At 38.9% G+C, this 20812-nt stretch overlaps 4 protein-coding genes across 7 annotated transcripts in view; 1 reads left to right on the top strand and 3 right to left on the bottom strand.

Annotated features, from left to right (window-relative positions):
* Nucleotides 1-622: 622 nt before the first annotated feature.
* Nucleotides 623-8686, bottom strand: nxf1a (nuclear RNA export factor 1a). 2 transcript variants are annotated; one of them, XM_077733249.1, is made up of 23 exons: nucleotides 8545-8686; nucleotides 8036-8126; nucleotides 7469-7519; nucleotides 6717-6924; nucleotides 6488-6623; nucleotides 6322-6405; nucleotides 6135-6239; nucleotides 5949-6029; nucleotides 5667-5736; nucleotides 5439-5527; nucleotides 5193-5300; nucleotides 5001-5110; nucleotides 2921-2957; nucleotides 2679-2747; nucleotides 2533-2588; nucleotides 2349-2456; nucleotides 2185-2243; nucleotides 1977-2092; nucleotides 1620-1662; nucleotides 1452-1530; nucleotides 1127-1309; nucleotides 991-1051; nucleotides 623-909 (listed from the first exon to the last, which is right to left on the bottom strand). In XM_077733249.1, the coding sequence occupies exons 1-23, from the start codon at nucleotides 8554-8556 to the stop codon at nucleotides 871-873; spliced, it is 1995 nt and encodes a 664-aa protein (XP_077589375.1). In that variant the 5' UTR covers nucleotides 8557-8686; the 3' UTR covers nucleotides 623-870. The 2 variants fall into 2 exon arrangements, with proteins under 2 accessions (XP_077589375.1, XP_077589376.1); XM_077733250.1 differs by lacking the exons at nucleotides 7469-7519; nucleotides 8036-8126; nucleotides 8545-8686 and adding an exon at nucleotides 7586-7831.
* A 291-nt stretch (nucleotides 8687-8977) lies between these two features.
* LOC144207817 (seipin-like) lies at nucleotides 8978-11826 on the bottom strand. The gene is made up of 8 exons (XM_077733456.1): nucleotides 11144-11826; nucleotides 10984-11062; nucleotides 10663-10806; nucleotides 10501-10536; nucleotides 10197-10331; nucleotides 9997-10094; nucleotides 9662-9782; nucleotides 8978-9579 (listed from the first exon to the last, which is right to left on the bottom strand). The coding sequence occupies exons 1-8, from the start codon at nucleotides 11386-11388 to the stop codon at nucleotides 9511-9513; spliced, it is 927 nt and encodes a 308-aa protein (XP_077589582.1). The 5' UTR covers nucleotides 11389-11826; the 3' UTR covers nucleotides 8978-9510.
* A 51-nt stretch (nucleotides 11827-11877) lies between these two features.
* Nucleotides 11878-19010, top strand: LOC144207816 (uncharacterized). 3 transcript variants are annotated; one of them, XM_077733455.1, is made up of 8 exons: nucleotides 11878-12131; nucleotides 12264-12421; nucleotides 13286-13542; nucleotides 13645-13732; nucleotides 14441-14553; nucleotides 15267-15416; nucleotides 15510-15576; nucleotides 18544-19010. In XM_077733455.1, the coding sequence occupies exons 1-8, from the start codon at nucleotides 12041-12043 to the stop codon at nucleotides 18580-18582; spliced, it is 963 nt and encodes a 320-aa protein (XP_077589581.1). In that variant the 5' UTR covers nucleotides 11878-12040; the 3' UTR covers nucleotides 18583-19010. The 3 variants fall into 3 exon arrangements, with proteins under 3 accessions (XP_077589581.1, XP_077589580.1, XP_077589579.1); XM_077733454.1 differs by lacking the exon at nucleotides 18544-19010 and having other exon boundaries at nucleotides 15513-15719; XM_077733453.1 differs by lacking the exon at nucleotides 18544-19010 and having other exon boundaries at nucleotides 15510-15719.
* LOC144207819 (uncharacterized) overlaps nucleotides 15197-20812 on the bottom strand; it is a 51167-nt gene continuing 45551 nt past the window's right edge. Inside the window, exon 10 of the mRNA XM_077733457.1 lies at nucleotides 15197-15601. The gene's annotated coding sequence lies outside the window, so the exon portion shown is untranslated. The remainder of the gene's footprint in view (nucleotides 15602-20812) is intronic.

Genomic DNA, 20812 nt, shown 5'->3' with positions numbered 1-20812 from the left:
ACTTGTATATGCGTTTACTGTTTGATTTTGATGTATTGCTGTTAACATTTCACACTGTGATGCCATTTATTTCGTTAACGATGCGACTTTTAAGGATCCATTTGGTATTTTATGTCAAACATGTTTTATTTTGATGGTTCCTGTGACTCTCGTAAGAAACAAGTGGCGAAGAAGATTAATTTTTGTTGTGTAAAAATAAGTTAGATGGAAGATCAGATGCCCTCTAGTGGCTTTATGTGGAAGCGTTGCGTGACTTTTTGTAGGGCAACAGGTGTTGCCCGGATTGGACGTGTTGTTGAATAAATCCAATGAATCCTTTAAAAATCTAAATGAGGTATTCAGAGGTGAGCATGTCTTGTTAGGGTAGCACATTTTAATGAAAATTATTGCCACATTCTTCTTGGAGTGCACAATTCTCAAGATGGGTCAGGAGTCATATGGGAGGATGAAAACACTGATGTAACACTGACCCACAAACCTGGCTGCACCAACCTGATGCCCTTTATCCAGGATTAAAACGCATCGTCTGTGATTTAAAATAATTCACCCTGACTAAAAGGTCAACTTCCATGAATTACTAAACAAGGGGAAAAAAGAAAGAAATCAGGAGCTTTACAAAAAGGAGCAGAAATAGTGAATTTTTATTTCAAGGAAAACTATTTTATACAGAATGAATAAAAAAAACAGGCTTATAACAGGTCTGGTTTTATAGTAGCTTTAGACATCATTTGGTGCGAAAACAAAACCACAATAATTGATATTTTGTTTTACATTTATCCATTTTCTAACACTTCTCCAACAAGAGGCAAAAATAAGACATTAAACCAATCAACTGATCAGTTTTTTATTTTTAAGAGTCACATCAGATGGTTACTTGATAAACGCAACATCAGGGATTTTTCCTTCAGTCTGGGGACAACAAAAAAAACAATTATTAATAATTTTCCTTCTTATTACAATGTTATCAAGTCATCAAAAATAACTTCTTACCCGTAACTGTGTGAAGATTTGAGCCGATTTGTCAAAGTCCCACTCATTGTCTTGTAAACACCTGCAATGAGGGAAAAAAATGTTAAGACAAACTCAAAACCAAGAAAATACCTATAAAACCCGGGATATGACTGACTTTTGTGACCATTCCAGGTTCATGCCAGACTTTTGCGAGAAGGCCGTGAGCATCTCCTGTAGAGGTGCGGCGAGAGTGGGCACGGGGCTTGAAGATGGCGTCGGGGCGGGTGCCACAAACGCTTTACGGATTTCTTCCGTCGAGGCCACTCGGATGAAGAGATGGTCGTTGACGATGCACAGGCTGGAAAGTGTATTTAGGCTTTTAGTTCGTTTAAAAACAGGGGAATCTCGAGTTCAATATGAATCAAAATAAGGACCACTATTCTCCTGTAAAAACAGCCAGGTCTATTGAATTTTGAGGAAGCAAAAACATTGAAGCTCACCCAGAATTCCCTGCGGGGACTGTGATGAAAACTCTGGAGAAGGCCATGGTGGAGTCTCGCGATTTCCCATTGACGGCAACTAAAAAAATAAAATTCATTGGTTAAAAAAAAGAGCTCTTAAAATTGGGTTCTTCTGAAAACAAAAGAACCAAAATATTAAAAACTTACCCTCTTTGAAGACGCCACTCACGGTGAATGAAAGCAGTGTGTTCTGTGGTAAAAAAAACCAAGTCATTTTAATGCCTGTTTTTTTTTAAAACCTTACAGGGAACTAACTCATTTACTCATTGGTAGCCTTTGACAGTTGAAGCCAGAAATGGACCTTAGAACGTTACTTGGAGGCCATCACCATTGTATTTGTTTTTACAGATTTTAAATTGCATTGTTTTTAAATTAAAAAAAAAAAAAAAGGCACTAGCCCCCAAGACCCTCTTTTGAATGGTTGTCCAATGTAGTGACCTATGTCCCCAAAAGACCTAAAAGCCTCACAAAAAACAAACACGTGAATGATATCCAAAAACTTACAGTGTAGGTGTTCACATCAATGGTAAAGGACGAGGTGTCATGCTGGGTTTTGGGCAGCTCGTTAATAAAAGCCACTACATTGAGACGCGTGTGTTTCAGCAATCTGAAGCGGATCGCTGAAAATGGAGGTTAAAAAATACAGAAATGAATTTCACTAGGGATTTTTTTTAAGTATCAGCAGTACCCAAAATGAATTTTTCCAACTCACTGGAGTCTTTGATGCGCTTCAGGTTTCGATTGTCTTTTTGATACTCTCCCAGACTTGACCTAAAATGTGCAGTGGGAAGAAAAAAAAAAACATTCCATGAAGATGAACCCCGTGGAAAAACGAGGGATGAATTTCAAAATGCTCGGTTTTTGTTTGTATTGCACCTGGAAGGGTTCTGGCTGCAGAAAGGAATTGTGAGAGACAACGAAGCGCCGTCGTGGTAAGCGTCCAAGAGAGGTTGTCTGTCTCCAGAGTCGTATATACTGTAGTACCTGGAAAAAAACCCAAAAGTTTAAGCATCGTTGTGTGCCATTATTTCTGTGTTTTTACGTGTTCGACAAAACTCACTGTTGCATAAATCGAAGGATGAGGCCCTTAATTTCATCCGATCCGAAATAGCTTCCCTGGATTATCAAATCAACACAAATGCGTCGGTGAGTTTGAATTGAAAAGGTTTCCAATTTATCATCTACTGTGCATAAAAAAAATCTAACCTTGCAAGGAGGGATAGTGGTGGGGCTTTCCACATCAAATCCAATGGGAGGAGGTAGGTCATTGCCGTCCTAAATAAATTCACAAAAAAAAAGAATGAAACATGATCAGCATTCAATTTTTATATTAAAATTCCAAGTGCTCATATTCATTCTACAATTTTGCCTTGAGACACAAGTTAATTTATAAAAAAAAACAAGACTGATGATTTACTGTATGATGAAAATGAAAAATATCAACTCACGAGTTTAAGCAGGCGAGGAAACCTCTGTCGCACAGCACTGGTATGAAAACAAAAATCCAAGAAGTGTTAGATCATTGCCACAGTGGAAGAAATACCAAACTAAAAGGCTTATAATGGTCCAAGTGTCTCCCAATTTTTATATCATTAAGGGCTTTGGAAAGTCAAGTTCTTTAGGGTTTAATGCACTATTGTACCCCTTTCCCAAATACAGTTTGGTATGTTAAATACGAATGTAAATCAATAGCAACATCGCCCTATTCTGGGGACTCAATTTGTTCTCTATGGGACAAACTTTTCAAGGCTTTGTTGTTGACTCAGGGAAGCAAAATAGAGAATGATGATTTCTGAACACTTCCCGAGTTGTTTATCCTGTGTGCATTACAAGTATTTTTAAATTCAGATGTTTGAAACACATTGCAACATCTCAGAACATTTCCGGAATTTCCCCAACAACATACACAACAATCCTTCAAAACTCATGGGGCATCTTCGTTCCCACCCCCATCTGAACTTACCCACGGGTGTACTTACCCTCTCCCCCAATTCGAAAATGGGGGAAGCAACAAGCACAATTTTCTAGAAACACACATGCTCAAAGACACACAGAATCAGTCTACTACAACGGTGCATCGGAACTTTCATCCCTCCTGTTGTGGTGAAACAAAGATTTTGTGTTTAATAGCATGCTAACTGAAGACCAAAATTCACGGAGTCCTCAAAAGCTTAAGAGTAGGTAGAAGGGAAAGACCGGAGAGAGACAAGCAGGTCGTACAAAAATCAGGATGAGACGAACCTGGACGCCTGGTGATTACCCGCAAGAGAAAAAGACACATGAAGACAAAGGTTTCAGAAAGAGCTGGACCCAGCTCCCCCTCACTGCGCATCCTTAAGCATTATTCCCTGTTAGTAACTGCTAAACCAGATTAATAGTCTTCTTAGCTATTTTATCCTTGGCTACATTGAATTTCCGAAATCTCAATAAACCTTTGAGGAGATCAGACGAGGGATCTCCTGCTGTGCAGGACATTTCTTTTTAAAACTGATGACAACTATCAGCAGCATGGAAGAGGGAGTGTGTTCATCATATGGCCAGGGAAAACCTTTCAATCCAGTTCATTACATTTCCTTCAGAAGATCTTTGAAGCAAACTCATCTGTTTTGATGCTGTGCCAAGCTGGCCTTCATATAACGCCATGCATCCCCCTCCGCCCACTGGCTACTCCTGTTCAGTCCCGCTTCTCCGTTTGCAATGGCGGCACGAGGTCGCACATGCAAGAGACTGAGGCTGGGTAATCGTGACTGTGCCTGCCTTAGGTTGTCCCAGGTTTAGGAGGAGGGATCTTACCCGTCATTGGCTATCCAGCCTTCCATACCCGCCTGCTACAGGAGGCCGAGTGGGCATGGATGTTAGGAGTCGTGGGGATGACACTGCCGGAGTATATTTCATACTTGATCCTTTTAGTTTAGGTCCTTCTCGTATATATATACAGAACCACAACTCAAGTCGTGGCTCGCTGCTCTTCACCTTCCTTGCCATCGGAGTCCATATTGTTACATGACCCTCTGTATAATCAAGAGGCATTAGTCTAAAGTGTATTGGGGATTTGTTATGGTTAATGGGGTGCCTAAGGGGATTTCAGCAGTGGGAGTGCTGGGCACAGCCCTACTGAGAACCTTTAAGAGGAGTTTAAGAAATATGCACCTGCAGAGAGGTTGGAAAAGAAAAGATGAGCAAATTAAGAAGCTGAAACAAATGTCGGTATATTATGCTGCTCTAAAAGAAGTCTTTAGTCTGCAAGCCTGTCTTTGAAAACCAAAAATCATTAACATATTGCTAAAATCTAAATCTGGAAGCACCCTGCAAAGTCAATGAGCACCTTAAACACACAAAAGGGAATTGTCAGTACATTAGTTGCGTCTTCTCAATCCCGTCATCCTTCCCTGCTGGGCCAAACAATCTTTTATCAAGACCAGCTGCATTTTGGTTGGTCTTCATGCACTTGTAGTCCAGGAAGTGAGATTTATGTTTTAAGGTTCCCTGCACAATAAAAAAGACACACCCGCAGAATTGTGAACCCACCTGATGTATGAGGCTTGATCCTTGAAGGTGTCACATAAGGGGTTCCTGACCAGCCATAGCTCCACCAGCTTGAGGCCTTTTACTTTGTCCAGGTCCCGGTCCAACTTGATCTAAACAGCAATCGAGTGACAGACATTGATGGAACAGAAATACAAGTTGACTATATGTTGATCTGACTTTAGTGACTCTCACCTCATTGTGAGAAAGGTTCAGGCTCTTCAAATTAGGCACTTTTGTAATCAAATCGCCAAGTTCATCCAGTTTATGGATACGGTTGTTGCTCAGGTTCAAGCTCGTCAGCTATCAGGAATAAAATAAAATATTAAAATTTGGCACCTCCATATCATTGCATTCAATTTATATAGCATCACAACATTTTGGGAATCCAGTATTAGTATTTGAAAAGAAGTGCTCATTATGTAGTATCTTTCTCCATACCTCTGGAATGTTCTCTTCAATAATTTTGATGACAGCTTCCATATTTGTCTTACGATTGAGAATGACTTCAATATTCTGGGAGACCAAATCTGTAAAGATAAAAATGAAAATTTTGCATGCATAAAATTGTCTGCTTTGTAGAGATATAAAAAGGCAAAACAAACAATTACGTTTGTTTTGAAGGATATAGTTGTAAAATGTTGCATAATATTGAGAATGATTACTTACCAGGATCTGTTCGAATGTTGTTCAAATCCAGGGCGAGTTGTGAGCCATCAAAACGTTTAGACATACATTGCTGAAATCGAATCAAAGACAACAAGAAATATATTACTACAACTTAAAACACACAAATATCAGTCATTACAGTACATGTGTAGACATCCCCACATTTGGAAAATGTATGCACCAATTCAATGACACCACTACCCATGCTCCATATGTGGATAGATCAAAATGAAGGTAGGCATGGGCGTAAAAGAAGATACTGATTAAACAATTCTAACTTGCCTTTAAGTGGTCGATATCTTCAGGCTTCAGGTCAGACAAGAGGAAATTTGGTGGATTGCTGGGATTGACATGCACTTCCACCTTTAAGAAACAAAATGTCTTTTCAGTAAACCCAAGCACAATTATCATTTGTATTGACTGGTTATGTTTACACAGCATTAGAATTCCAAGATTACACTGACAAACCTTGTAACCGTCCGAGTCAGTGATCTTGTGAGAGCACTTATGCAGGGCACTGGCTGCAGAGGAATCATCCAAATAGAAATGGACCCGTGTGCCATCAACGTGGTACTAAAAGAGCAAAGTGAGATAAAATTAAACAGAAGTCTAACATTTCACAAATGCTAGTCAACTTAATGATGCTGCGCCTCACTTGAACAGGCGTGTAGCCTACAGTACAGATGTTCTGAAGTGCAGTTAACAACCATTTTTTGTCGTATCTTTTTCCATGAGGAATCTATGGAAATGCATAATATAAATACATGAAGATAAGGTACACACAAAAAAGGCGGGGACGTAATAATTAAAGTGATGCTTACCGTAACTTTGTACCAGTTGCTCCGGTTTCGGCCTCCGCCACCTCGTTCTCCTCTGAAGCCACCTCCTCTACCACCTCCACCCTTTCCTTGTCGCCTGTCTCGGCCGTCCTTTCGAGACTGTCTTCCGTAGGGCGTGCTGGGGTGGGGGAAAAAAAAACGGGGACGTTTTAGCAAGTTTTATTATTTTTAAACTCCTCAATCTGCCGGTAAACGAATTGACCAAACTCACAATCGGCTGTGATTGCTTCCATCTTGACCGCCGTCATTCATTGCTACATCTCCATCATTATCTTCGAATCGTGATCGAGGACCAGGACCCCCAAATCCACTGCCACCGCCACGTTGCCGGTCTCTACGGAAACGGTCGTTACCACGACCTTTATTGGAATTTCGGCCTTTACGGTTGCGATTGTTGGGCACCGCACGGTCGTCGTGTTCTGAAATAGAAATGTACCATGAGTTAGATGAGGTTGTAGACTTAATTTATCATCACACTTGTTCCAAGTCAAAATATTGTAGATTTAATACAAAGCTAAAAGAAAACAGAAAGAAAGCGTTGTTTTGAAACATAAAATACTTTAAATTAAGTAAAAAACAAAAGGATGAAGTGTCTACTAATTATTTCTCCATAAAGCGTTGCCATTAATTGGTTATTATAATAAACAAGTTATGTTGCAAAAGTTTTATAAAATGATACAGCACACCAATGTTGGACTCATCTTAATTTACATTAATACAACTAACTTCATGTGCCTGAGATGAGTGCAACTATAGTTTGAAAATATCAGCAGATCGACGGAATTTGAGGTTGACAACTGGGCTATCATGCTTATCTTTACTATATACAAAATGTATAGAAGTAGAAATTATCTCTAGTTCCACAAATCGAGGAAAACTTGAGTTTAAACAACGTGGTGACGTAACAGTCCAATAATAGAACTGGCGCAGAAAGAAATTATAGGCCGTAAATGAAGGGATTACCTCCTGAAGTCATGAAACCACTGCATCTAACCTCCCTTGTCAGCACAGAGTCTGAATGAACAATGCAGTAAAAGGGGAAAAAGGTATAAGATCAATGAAAGGAAAAATAGCACTCACCAAAGTAATCCGCCATATTTCCGCGAGCGTGTCAGAAAAAAATGTGCGCAAAACAGCCGAGTTGCGGCGCGCTGTTCTATGACTGGTCGACAAGACGATCTTAATTTACTTATTTGGCAATAAAAATCGAAGCTCAACAAATAAAACAGCAGATCCAAGTGGTTTGCAACCCAACGGCTTTGTCTCTTTCAGTACAATGCTAAAATGGAGGATGTGAGCATTTTGAGCTTCCGGGTTACGCATCGTAGGTACATCAAATTTGCGCGTGCGCCTTAAACAAATTATACGATGATTATACACTGGTTTATAACCAAAATTATGACACATAATAAAACACCATTACGAGTTGTAACAGAAATGCACAATTTAACGAACTTAAATAACAGTATACAATATTCAACATTAATAATTTCACAATGAATGAGAGTAATATTGACAAAAATAACTTACTGTGGTTTAGCGTTCTTGTCACCTGCAGGTTTGGGCCACTTTGCCAATGCGTGTCCTTGTCGTAATACCTACATCTAGCTGACTGGTTTACCTAAATCAAAAAGAAAAAAACAATAGCAACGGTTGGTGCCTAACATAAAATAAAAAAACTGGAAACTAACGGGGGAAAACACTGATCACGGCACAACATCATTTCTCCCATGCAGATTTAACTAGTGTCATTTATTTATATAAAGTGTATTCTCATCAACCTATAGCCCAATTGACTTTATTCACAGTAATCATGTTCTTTTCCTTTATCATTCAAGCGTTGTTTTGTTATACACGCTCATCTCGAAAGTCTACTCACTACACACTCTAGTGGTCTAAATGGCAAATGACACACGCACTTATATTTTAAAAAAAACTAACGCCCACTTTGGACTGCGGCAGGGAGACCTTTAAATGCAGTCAGAACACGAAAGTCTTTGTTTTTTCTCTTGCAAATAAACGATGTACTGAGAACTGACCTGGGATCCCATTTCTATGTTCCGTGTCTTTATTAAATAAATCCTCCAGGCTAAAAAAAGAAGAAATAAACGCCAATGCTAGCCTAGAGTTCCCCTTGGCTCATTTATGTTAACCGTACATAATTTTGAACTCATCCGAAAACATTTTCAACTTCGAGCAACAATTTTTTTGCTGATCTTTGTGACGCAACGTTACGTTTGTGTCACCTACGTCACTGTGCTTTTTGGCGAAATTACAATTGATAAAAATTTGTGACGTCACGATGTGGTTATTGTATGGGACGTATACTAACACGTAAATCATGTTTATGTAAAACAATTTAAAAAACTGTTCTTACATTGCAATATCTCAGACAGCTTTCGTTAATTGACCTTAGATGTTTTTTTAAAGGTAGACTTAAAAGTACTATATTTCTGAAAAATAATTTCAGTAGCCTGTTATTCGAATTTATTATATTCTTTTCCCATGCGTCTTGAATTATAATATACAACATTGTATTTTTATGGTCTGTCTTGCATTGTTTTTCAATTATTGAAAAACATGTATGTATAGAATTCTGGAAATTCCTACCACATCCCACTTATATGTTGATAATTTGCAGTTTAACTTTTCAACTCAATAAAGTATTTGTCAGAAGTCCATAATGACTTCTAAAGCAATTTTTGCTATTTCTGTAATATTTTCAAAGTAAGGGAGTCCCGGTGGATGAGTGTTTAGCACATCAGCCTCACAGTTCTGGGTTAAAATCCAGGTCAGTCCACCAGTGTAAGGTTTGCATGTTCTCCCCAGGGCTCTGTGGGTTTTCTCTGGGTTCTTGGATTTTTAATTTTCTTCCTTGGGACCCTTGTGTCAAACGGAAGCAGGATCCAGTCTTAAAATGGAAACGTCCATAGAATTTGACGGGAAGCTCATTGACGATCAGATATGACAATTTTCAATGGATGGATACTAAAAGGCCTGTTGATCTATTCATGTGGATTTGGCATATTGTGGTTGTCATCACTTCCCAATATCCCTGCACCGTTTACTTGGACCTGCAAACATCAAGAGGGATGCATCGACCATCTCATCATTTACCAATGAATGTGTACAACCCAAATTAGCATTTACACTCACTTGCACCGGTCTCCCAAAAAGTAACCTCATATAGCTGAAGAATAAGAGCATGCTTAGGAAGACAAAGTTGCTGGACATCCCAATGACAGCTGATAGGACTGGGAAGTTGTGCAATAAGTACCTGAACAAAAAAACAGTTTCAATTCATGCAGTGTCATTTGGATGTTGATATTTGGAACAATTTTGAGCTACTGGCATGTTCTTTTTAGCATTTTCTTCAATAGGTAAGCATGATGACGGTCCCTATCAATGGCTGGATTGCATCATGTGTATTTTAAAAAGGAGCGATAGTTCCCACTTGTAAAGTTTGTATAAATCTTATCGTGCCCTCTCACCTTAGACCCGTGAAATAAGCATGTATATGGAGCTGGGATGAGTAGATCTGCACTTTGCTTGATAGGATCTCAATGACGAGGGTGCTTGAGGGGGAATACTATTTATTCATGGGGAAGACAAGAGGCCAGATTTTTTTAACAATGTGCAAACCAATGTAAAACGTTGATCATGGCTGACTGCACACACTCATGCAACTCACTGGGTCATCTTTATACTCCGAGAAGAGTACCACGCTCAACACTTGTTTCTGCTCGTCAACTCCACTCAAGAGAAATGGGAAGAACAGCAGGGTTGTCATTGTCCTCAGAAGGCTAGACTGGTACCTCAGCATACTCTGATATTAAAAGAGTCAAAATAATCCATTGAGGGGATTCTTTATACCCAATTATATTTTCCCCCTTTTTGTTATTGTAGATTTTCCAAATTCCCACAAAATAATGGAAATAAGGACAATAACAAAAACATCCTTGATGGGCCGAGTGACTTGTTTGTGTTGTACTCACAAAGCGAGAGCTAGAAGCAGAAAGCAGCTGCCTTGCCTAAAAAAAAAAAACACACACACACACATCAAGGCAGCAGTGAACCAGTGTGGCCAGAACAAATACTGTACATTAACCAGACACTGCTTGGCGGCGTTTTAGTGAAGAACTTGGCGAGTCACTCACGGAACGAGCGGATGTAGCCACTTGGCCACCGGCACGAGAGAAGCAAGTTGTTCTGACCATGAACATTCCGAGCTCATGGTTGGTTTCCGAATCAGGCATCTCTAGCTCCAGGGTTATTTGATAGACCTGGCCGAACGTCAAAACCTAAAACACATTAAAAATATCTTAAAAATTTGAGGTCATGTAAGTGTTTCATTGTTTCAAAAGACAACACTGATTTCTGATTTCATTTTTTAATGATTATATAAGTATATTAGGCCTTAAACCAAAAGGACATCAGAACATAGAGATGTGCTCACATACAATCAAAACAGTACATACAGATTTGCTGTTTCTCATTAGAGAGATGTTAGCCACTGGGTAGGAACACATATAAGAGTTTGGAGAATTGCAGTCTGTCCTGCAAATGTAGAAAAAAAGAAATTTAAAAATGAATAAAGGAGATTTGAGGGGGAAAGACAATGGCCCTCCACATCCTCACCTGTAGTGATAGTACACCGGTGTTGAATAAGCTGTCATGGGCATGTAGGAATAGTAGAAGCTCCCATACAGAAAGGCAGAGATCCAGAGAAGCAGCGCCAGCACGGAGAGCAAGACGACGCCTTGCCAGGCCCTCTGAAAGACACGCAAGATCGACGCGACAATGCCATTTTTTAACCTCGTCACTAAGGCGCCTATAAGAAGGAACGGTTCACTGCCAAACTGCCGGTAATTTACTCGATCCATTAAACCTACATAAACTAGTAATCTCAGTTAAAAGGCAATTTGGATGAACACATTTGCCCTGCCCTGATAACGTTGTGAAAACATCTGAGGGCCAAACAAACTCATGCATTCATTGGACTAAAGTGTGAAATAAGCGAGCCTAAATTCAGGTCACATGTAGAAGACTTCAGATATTGCATAATCTTCAAAGTTTCATTTGAAAGCAAAAGTTTACCTCGCTCTATTCTGTAATCCATAATGCATCATATCTCAAATGATTAAAATTAAGGTTATTTTTCCCATTCAACATCACTCACAAAATATGTTGTTACCTGCAAGGAGCATCTCCCTCAGGCATATATATGACTCACTTAAATCAATTATACACCCATGTATTCGACATGCTCCAACCTTTCATGCATTTGATTAACATTAGTCACTTCCCAAGTAAATATATTATAAAAAATAAGTAGGCCTAAACACGCAACAGATGATTTAGCTCTCTGTTTTGACAACTCACTTGGATAAGTGCAGCAACGTGCCCTTAGTCGACATGCTGCCGGGTTACTTTAGACTCCGCTTGCGGTCCGCCTAGGTGTTGACTGCACTCATTTTCACACTCTAAGATCATGGGAAAATAGAATAACACACATATAGAAGAAAAAGACGGGCCATGAGGAGGTTTTTCCGAGTGCAGAGGGATGAAGACTATAGTCAGATCCAGTATCTGACAGCCAAGTGTGTGCGCTTGACTCGAGACAAAGGTAAACCTAAACAGTTTTTTTTTGTAAGTCAGTTAATCATTTAGTGTGATGTTTCTCATTTTTTGAAGCCATCAAATAGAGTTTGGCTGTTAAAGTGGTAGTGTTGTAAATCATGGCTTTGTATGGTTGCAGCTGTATCAGACAGGGAGTTCTTGTTGTCCAGGGAGAGGGAGAAGAAGCTGCAAAATGACCTTCATGCAGTGGCTGAGCAACTCTTTCAGCTGGAAAAAAGCAATATGGAGCTCAGGAGGACACAGGATCAGCTCATCGACACCACCCATCAGCAGCAGGTAAGCACTAATTTTCAACCGGGCCGTTTCTTTAGGAAATCTGTGGACAATATTGAGAATTTCTGTAGAGGACATTTAGGCTTTTCTATGCATTTATACCATTTTTTAAAGCCTTTTGAATTAGAAAGGAGTAATTCTTATCAAACTTGTTTCCAATTCATCACTCACTGCCACTAAAGTGTTAAATTTGGCAGGAATTTGGGTGGCTTGGCTGATTCATTCACATTGCAGGCTCTGGCCTGTTCTGGATTGGTTGACCTCAAACTTGCTTGCTTTCAAAGAAATCATTTTGGAGTGTTGCATTAGCTGTATTATCTATCTGTCTGCTTATGTATATTTTGTTTACTTTAATTGTATGATTTATTATAGAACTCCCTATTCAAAAGGCTTGGACATCAATCGCAACAAAAAGCAGAAACTAAGATACTATATTGACCCATATGTGTGCGTATTTAACTCATTCATGCAGCTATGATTCTTTATTTTTAGCTCTTATAGAGCACCCATTTAACTAATTGGTCGCCCCTTCCCAATCAAAATGGATTGGTCGTCTAGCACTGTCAATAGCATTGAAGCGTGAGCATTCACAGCCAGTCTTTCTGGTTTAAATGAACTGGATGTCTTTTGCCATTTATGACATGTAATAAGTAGAATACCACACTATGAAAAAAAGAACAACTTTAAAGAGTCCCTTAGAGCTGTAAACATTGTATATTTCTGTTTCTATTCATTTTAAATTTGTATTCATTTAGTCCGTATTAACCTTGCAATGAAATATTTTCCCGGGTAAAATGAGTTGTCTCAATAATTTGTGGGATGTAAACTATTAAAGTGCTATTATGTCATTTCATCTATTGATTTTAGGACTTAGTGGAGTGGCTCCAGCAGCGTTTGGTTATGCTCGCGGAGGGAAGTGAGCATGATGCTGAGATGCTGCGTCAGGTGAGCTCAGAGGTGCTGTGCCTCCAGAGTACCGAGACCCAGCTGCAGGATTTGGTGGCAGCTCTCCAATTGGAGGCCCAGATGAACCGGCACCATGCGGAGGGTCTCGGGATGGAGCTGCACACCGAGGCCCACGGCAACCACATTCCGACTGATGGCCTTAACGTGGAGCGACAAATGTAAAATATTAATGTTGTTTTTGTTCTGTATATCTCATGTGGTAACGTTAGTTATTTGGAAGGATTTTTATTGATATGTTACTCATGTCTTGTTACCAACAGTAAGACAGGGGAGTTGGAACAGCTTCGCTACGCCAATAAAATGCTGGAAAAGGAGCTGGAGGATTTGCGTTTGTCACAAGAGGAACAAGTAAGCAAGAAGAAGTAATAATACAGATCATTCATTTGTGGCAGTGCAATATTTCTGATTAATCTTAGAAACACTACTAAGTGTAGAAATATGCATAATTTTCTTTGGGAATGCTGATTTGGGGGGATTTTTTAAAAACTATGCTGGTAATGAAATACAAATTAAACTATACAAACTATAATTTTGGCCATGCAATTAAATAGCACAACACTTGTCATCAAGATGAGGGTTAAATTTGTAAAATAAAACTTTAATTTGCATCATTCTAAGGCGAGTCAACGCTCCCTTTTTCCCAGCAGGTGTCAGGTTTGGGCAACTCTATTGTGCTATCTCCAGGACAGTACACTCCAATGGAAGTTTAAAGTGCAAGTAGGGTTATTTGTCTTTGTCAAACATGAAGCCAAGTTCCTCCAGGAATGATGAAACGCTAGATTAGCAATCGGGGAACTCATGAAACATTCCTATCTGTCAAGACTTTCTTCTCATTCTTTTAAAATTTACACTAGGCCTGGAATACTCCAAACCAGTCAAGCTCATTGTAAACCATCCAAAATCTACAATCACCTTTCATTGTGTGTACAAAGGCCAAGCTGATTGTTTAGAAGGGAAAAAGAACCCATATGAATGTGTTATAAAGAGCAGCTTTATTTTTAGCGGACTACTTCTTGATTGCTATTGATACTTCAAATAATGATGTTCTTTTTTAAGGTGAGAGTTCTGCAAAGGGAGAATGACAGCGGTGTGAGGAAGCTCCAGGAAACGCTGGAGCAGTTTGAGTGGCTGTGTCAGCAACAACGCTACTGGATGGCTTGCGTCAAGAGGTGGGACACAACTTAACATACTGAGGTCAAACGTTCACATTTAAAGATGTTTCCATGTGGAAAGCATCATCCCCCCTCCTGCCATTCGTTTTCAATTGTTCACGTGTCACGATGGATTTAATTAGGGCACTCGCTGGGTTAACAATCACTTGAGAAGTCACAAGAGTTAGTAACTTATTTGCTGACTGCAACAGCTGCCAAATCCATTTCAAATAGGAGGGTCAGTGATCATTCATTTCAAATGAATTGGATCTCAACGGCAACCAATCAGTTAGTTATGGAAATTGATTTTTCCTTCAGATATCTTCTTCACTTCACATCAATTATTGAGGCCTTAAAATAATAGATGATGTGGGCTGAATTTAAAATAAATGAACATATTATTTTTTATCAAGTCGTCGCAATGGTTACAACGTGCTCATAAAGCAAAGCATATTTTTAGCATTTTTTTTTTCATACATGAAAACGAACAAGACCCAGGTAGACAATTGGTGTTGTAGAGTTCTCTGATTGGAAATGTTAAATCTTTTGTGACTTTTTAACAATGGGGACCTACCAAGTGAACTACCTTTTTGACTGAATTAAAAAAATAAATACATAAAAATACAAAATATACAGAAAAATAACACAAATTTGCATCCACTGTAGTATAAAATACATTCTATGTGGTAGTGAATGTTAGTCCGAATACTTTACAAAAACTTTCTTGACAGTTTTAAAGACTGCTACATGGAGGAAAGAGAAAAACTACTTCAGCAAGTCTGCACATTGGAAAAAAAGGCAAAACAATGGAAGAAGTTAAGCGTTTGCAGGCGTCAAAGAACCCTCCCCTGCTCCCTGCAGGACCATGACTGCACTAACAGGTAAGCACTTTTATTCGGCTTGTTCAGTGGAATTAATTCAATTGGTACAAATATCATGTGAATAATTAATTTGGTTGGTAATTTACTCCATAGAAGTCGTCCATCCTCATGGGAAAGTGATGAAGAAGCAGACATTACCAATGGGGACGACCAAAAGCAGGTATCTGAGGCTTTCTTGATGAGCACTGTGCACAAAAATAGAGTATAGATGAATGTTAACAATTCAGGTTTCCAAACTATTTAACAAAGGCCAGAAAAAAATAAAAATAAATCACAAATAGAAAATACTGATGTCTTTACAGTAGCTGGGGTATTCTTGGACAATTAAAAACAAAAACTAGTAACAAACTGTCTACACAAAGGTATGATGATTGACTTATGGAAGACATCATAAATAAACAATTACTAAAGTTCCACCAAGCTGTCATTTAGACATTTTTTAAACAAAAAAAAAAGTATATGAAACATGTCGGAAGAGACAAAAAAGAAATATACAAGTACTGTATTTAGCTGGTCAATTCTTGGGCAATTAACAAGGAAAATTGGGAGAAAATTGTAATATTCTGACTCCCTTTTTGGAAGACTTTTCTGATCATAAAATGATTTTTATTTGGGAAAATCCCAACAAGCAATTCATTTAGACAAGGAAGAAAAAAAAGATTTAAATCATTGTACAAGACCCTAACAAAGAACTGTTCCAGAATATTAAAAGAGAAAGCCCGAAAAGACAACCAAATGTTTGAAATTTGGTTGCAGTACTGAAATAGACGACTTAAAAAACAGATCCAATATTCCAAGGCAGAGTACTTCTTAACCTTAAAGTGTTCTGTGATACTTTTGTGGGCAGTGTAATCTCATCACAGCTTTTTTCTTTGCAAATAAAGGTTTTGATTGCTACCAGAAAGTTGTAGAAGGTAACAAGTACAAAGACTTTCTTGCATTCGAACAGAATAAAAGATGGGCTAATTTGCTGCCATGTATCTTATCGGCCTTCTGCTTTTGGCATCTGGCGTCCATGCACTGTAACTCTCTCAAAAACGCAAATCCACAGAGGTGGCGGTCTATCCTTACTCGCCAGAACCCCCTCTTTGCTGAACTACGGCTTCACGTCCTGTTGGACGTCACCTTCATAGTTTTATGAGGTCTGACCTTGACAAGAAAGCAGTTTGGAGGAAAGGAATCCATCTGTTACTCCACAGAAAGCTAGCAATGCTGCCAGAATACTGGAGACGTGTTTTTATTTTGTCTGACGACTGCGTATATTATTGAAGAAACAACTCTCTGAAGTCCAAACTGTCTTCAGCAGGCAGGAGACGCCTGTATGACGTCACCATTCACTATTTTATGATTTCACGTTCGTGGTAAGTGATTCTGGCATAGAATGGAAGGCCTTCTGTACACAACACCCCAGATAGATATCTATAAGTGAATAAATTATGGTTTTACTGTCCCCTAATGCAGTTCAGTGCAAGTTTGGGTCGTTTTATGGCTGTTACTTTTCTCCATTGAATTTTAAAATTGACTCTATCCAATATCAAATAGGATCTGTTCTTGACAAAAGCCTGCTAATTACATTGCATGAATAGTCAAATTCGTACTCTTTTTGGAGCAGTTAAAATTTTAAAGCGTAGTCCTGCATCTCAAAATAAATATAAATACCAAACGTGAACTATCAAATTATTTGTACCCAGTACTGTCAACCTAAACTCCCTTCTACTGTTGTAAAGCAATTTACTTTCATCAGAGTTAAATCCAAAAAGACAGCAGTGATAAATGTGCATTTGATCACCGACAAACACAGTCAGAAGCTTAAAGATAGCTGAGCCAAACACATAATAGAAGGCATCTGTGTTGTATCATCATGTCTAGAAATAAGCATTCTTATTGTTTTGGCAAACCCATACAACACAAAACGATGAAATGTAACATGAGCATTGAGTCTAATTCTAACACACTAGTCTATTAGAACAGGTGATCCAGAGTCATCTTTGCGTTAGACTTATTTCAAGCCAAAAAAACATGATTTCTGAAAGTGTTATCACAAGGTCACGTTACAACACCACGTTCCTTTAAAGGTCGGTACGTAAATAAAGACAAGGAGTCTAGGAGGACCTTTGATTATTTTCTTTTTTTCGGGACCATCTTTCAACTACAAAGAGGTTTTTGGCAGACGTCTGGAAGGCGACGACGCACAATTCTCAGGGGTGACGTGGAAATTTATTATATTGGAGATATTCATCAGAGGATGGCTTTCGGTTTCTCTGTGGATTTGTCGCACAGCCGGAGTCCTGTAGTCCAATCAGTCTTTTGGTTAAAAATTCTAAATGTCACAATACCAATGACTACCAGTTGTCAGACTTTGCTCAGATTTTGGTTGGGGGGTGTACTAGAACAACAACTTTTTGTGGCTTCAATTCCAAACCATCTTTCCAAGGCAGCAGATGACTAATAACAAGCACAGCCTGCTGATTTGCCAATGGCCTCTGTGCTCCCTGCACCTCTTTTGCTGGCTCTGCTGTGTATTTGCTCAGGATAATTATTTAGATTGACTGCAGATGATTCTTTGTTTTGTTTTTTTATAGAGAGAGAAGACAATTTTACTGGAGGAACAGGGACCACTGGAGGGGAAAATGTTAAGTTTTAAGAAAAGTCCATCTTCTAATTTCAATTCAAAACCAATCAGAGTATAAAAATGTTGGAAAAAATTGATATAATATTTTTTTTAAACTCAATTTAGCTACTGGGAAGTGGAAGAGTTGTAACAAACCAGAACTTTTCCTACTTTAAAGTCCACCTAAGCCTTTTGGAAGCAAAGATTAAACAGTTATTCCAGGTTGTTAAATGTTCTGTTTTCCTAACCGGGTCACCCATCAAGGTTTTGCCGGTAATTTATGGAAATGTTGCACGTGAAGACAAAAATGTTTTGTTGGAACCCGAAATGAGGAAGCTGTTTGCTTTTATGAGAACATAAATTTACAATTGAGGCTCGCATCAGCATGTCCTTTTAGCGTCTATTGGCACATATTTGACGAGCGCATGTTTTCTATTCACAGTTCCCGTCACGCGCATATTTTCTGTTTATAGTTTTTGATCATCCTTGCTCACAGTTTATTTATTCTGCCCTCAGGCGGGGAGTCCTATCAACAGATACCAAAAACCTCCTTAAGAATGAAAACGTTAACGATCGGGACGACTCTTCTGCAAATCACAGTGTGGATTCAGCGGGAAATGGCAAACATGAGCAACAGTGCTTCAATTTAAAGTTAAATAGCTATTGTCTATGGATTTTTTTTTTTAAATCAACCTCTAAGTCAAACAAGTGTCAATTAAAAACAAACTTTGACATCAATTAACACAGTACAAATACAAAAGGTACACTTATTATTTTCTAAACCTTTCCTGTTTACATAAACACGGCAATCTAAGTGTCCTTACAGGAAGAACAGTTTTAATGTGCCACATGTGAGTTTTTGTGTACATACCCCCATTGTGCTAATTCACATATACAGGCTGCCAGGATCTATAAATAAAGAATCCCATTTATTATTGTTATAAGTCTTTCAGCTAACAATTTGAATAAAATAACTACTGTATAAAAACAAACTCGGACAGTTACCAGCATGAATGAATAAATAAATGCTCACACATGTCCATCACCTGTGCCCAAGCTTCTTCCCATGGGACATATGTTCCTGTCTGTAATCCTTAACTATTCCGACCTTGTAATCACCTCGGCTAGCAAGAGCAGGAAGACACCTGAGAATGTTGTTGAGTCAGTAAATCGTGAGAAGTGTTGCAGCAACTGCTCCACAGAGCAGGAAATAAACAAATTGTTGTGGTCCTTAAATTCCTGTCAAGGTACAGCCTCATGCTGAGATTATATGTTACGACTTTCTCGATGATGCCATCGCTTCTCTTCTCCACTTGGAAGTGGAAAAGTCAGCTTTTATTTAGTGTTCCGTGGCAGATGGTGTCATCCAAAAGTACGTAATATATGCACATCCCCCGTCACTGCTGCATCACCCAAAGCAAACATGTTGTCCAGACGGTCGCAGTCATTCAGTCAAAGCGTCGGCCATGTGCAAACCAGATGACAGACAGATGGACTGATGCACAAGCGGTGGACAAAGTGCCAAAAAGTCACAGGTGATGCAAATATTTTGGCTCTAGAAACAGCTTCCATGTCACAATGATACACTTGGGGGATGAGCACGTCTGAACTCCAGAGGTGGAATAGCTCAGATTCTTTTTTTTTTTTTTTTTTTTGAGGTGAATGCAAATTCCATCATAACCTGGATACCTCTGTGACATGTCAAAAAAAATGGAAGTTGTGGACAAAAAAAAAATGAAAAGAAAGTATACTTTACTACCTTAGCTTCTTGCTTGTCCCGATGCTCTTTTCAATATGTCAAGGTTTTTTATTTTTCAATGTGGCCAAGTAAACATACGTGGCAAACAAAATATGTAACACCTGCTCTTGAGATGTCAGTTATACAAACAAATGGAACCATATGTGGTGACTAAGCTTCCTACTGGTGATAAGATTAGTGTTTTTGTTGTTGTTATTATTCTTTTTAGCATTTTTTGTGATGGATAATCGACACTATCTTGTCACTGCTGAAAAAAAGCAGCTTCTGCACACCTGTGATGAAGTTGTGACACAAAAAGTGTTATTAATAGCGCCAGAACAGTGCTGCATTTATACAAACCCAGACAACACACATCACAAAGATTTAAAGCCGGGATATAGGGAGACTTGATATAATGGAAAGCAGATGAATTTTTGTCTGCTTCAAATGAATTACAATTCTGATAGTGGTGGATAACAAATGAGAAAATAGTGTATTTAAAATGGTGTTAATAGGAATTTTACTGTTATAACTTGGAACCGTTGAGTTGCGATTACATGGTTTAAACTAACTGATCTGTTCTTGTTTAAGAAATTTGCATCCGGTGTAGCACAATTTCATGTAGACACGTGTTTTAACCTTGACTGGCTCCGTCCAAGGATGACGGAGGGAGGAGGCCCCCCTGAGACGAGTCCTCGGACCGTCGAGTGAGCAGGTGAAGTGCTGCACGGAGGTCGTTCCACTTTTGAAACTAGGAAAATCTGTTATTGTCACAGTGAGGCCAATGTCCACCACCGGCCTGCACTACAGATGTGTTTCTTCCTTCTACAAACTGTTTTCACTGGCCGTCACATTCAAGTATTCCAGTGAATGCACGATTAGTTAAGAGTAGATTGTTTTTAATGGATGCAGCAAGATGGCGAGTTTGATAAACAAGTAATTGTATTTGTCTACACGAATGGGTTGATCACACAGACTTCCTGTTTCCTTTTAGAAACTTGTCAACTCAATTCATGCGTATTCAAATACAAGGTGCAACCAGATTTA

Source organism: Stigmatopora nigra, chromosome 14, assembly GCF_051989575.1.
Source record: "Stigmatopora nigra isolate UIUO_SnigA chromosome 14, RoL_Snig_1.1, whole genome shotgun sequence".
Lineage (NCBI taxonomy): Eukaryota > Metazoa > Chordata > Actinopteri > Syngnathiformes > Syngnathidae > Stigmatopora > Stigmatopora nigra.
Note: the sequence above shows the minus strand (reverse complement) of the source record. Positions and strands in the feature narration are given on the sequence as shown.

Coding starts and splice junctions, on each gene's coding strand:
- nxf1a (XM_077733249.1), bottom strand. Junction 6,624..6,716: donor GGAAGCAATCACAGCCGATT/GTGAGTTTGGTC, acceptor CCCCCACCCCAG/CACGCCCTACGGAAGACAGT. Junction 6,406..6,487: donor GCAACTGGTACAAAGTTACG/GTAAGCATCACT, acceptor GCATTTCCATAG/ATTCCTCATGGAAAAAGATA.
- LOC144207817 (XM_077733456.1), bottom strand. CDS start 11,388: ATGGATCGAGTAAATTACCGGCAGTTTGGCAGTGAACCGTTCCTTCTT. Junction 10,807..10,983: donor TAATGAGAAACAGCAAATCT/GTATGTACTGTT, acceptor AATGTGTTTTAG/GTTTTGACGTTCGGCCAGGT. Junction 10,332..10,500: donor CTGCTTCTAGCTCTCGCTTT/GTGAGTACAACA, acceptor TTTTAATATCAG/AGTATGCTGAGGTACCAGTC.
- LOC144207816 (XM_077733453.1), top strand. CDS start 12,041: ATGAGGAGGTTTTTCCGAGTGCAGAGGGATGAAGACTATAGTCAGATC. Junction 12,132..12,263: donor GCGCTTGACTCGAGACAAAG/GTAAACCTAAAC, acceptor GTATGGTTGCAG/CTGTATCAGACAGGGAGTTC. Junction 15,417..15,509: donor GACCATGACTGCACTAACAG/GTAAGCACTTTT, acceptor TTTACTCCATAG/AAGTCGTCCATCCTCATGGG.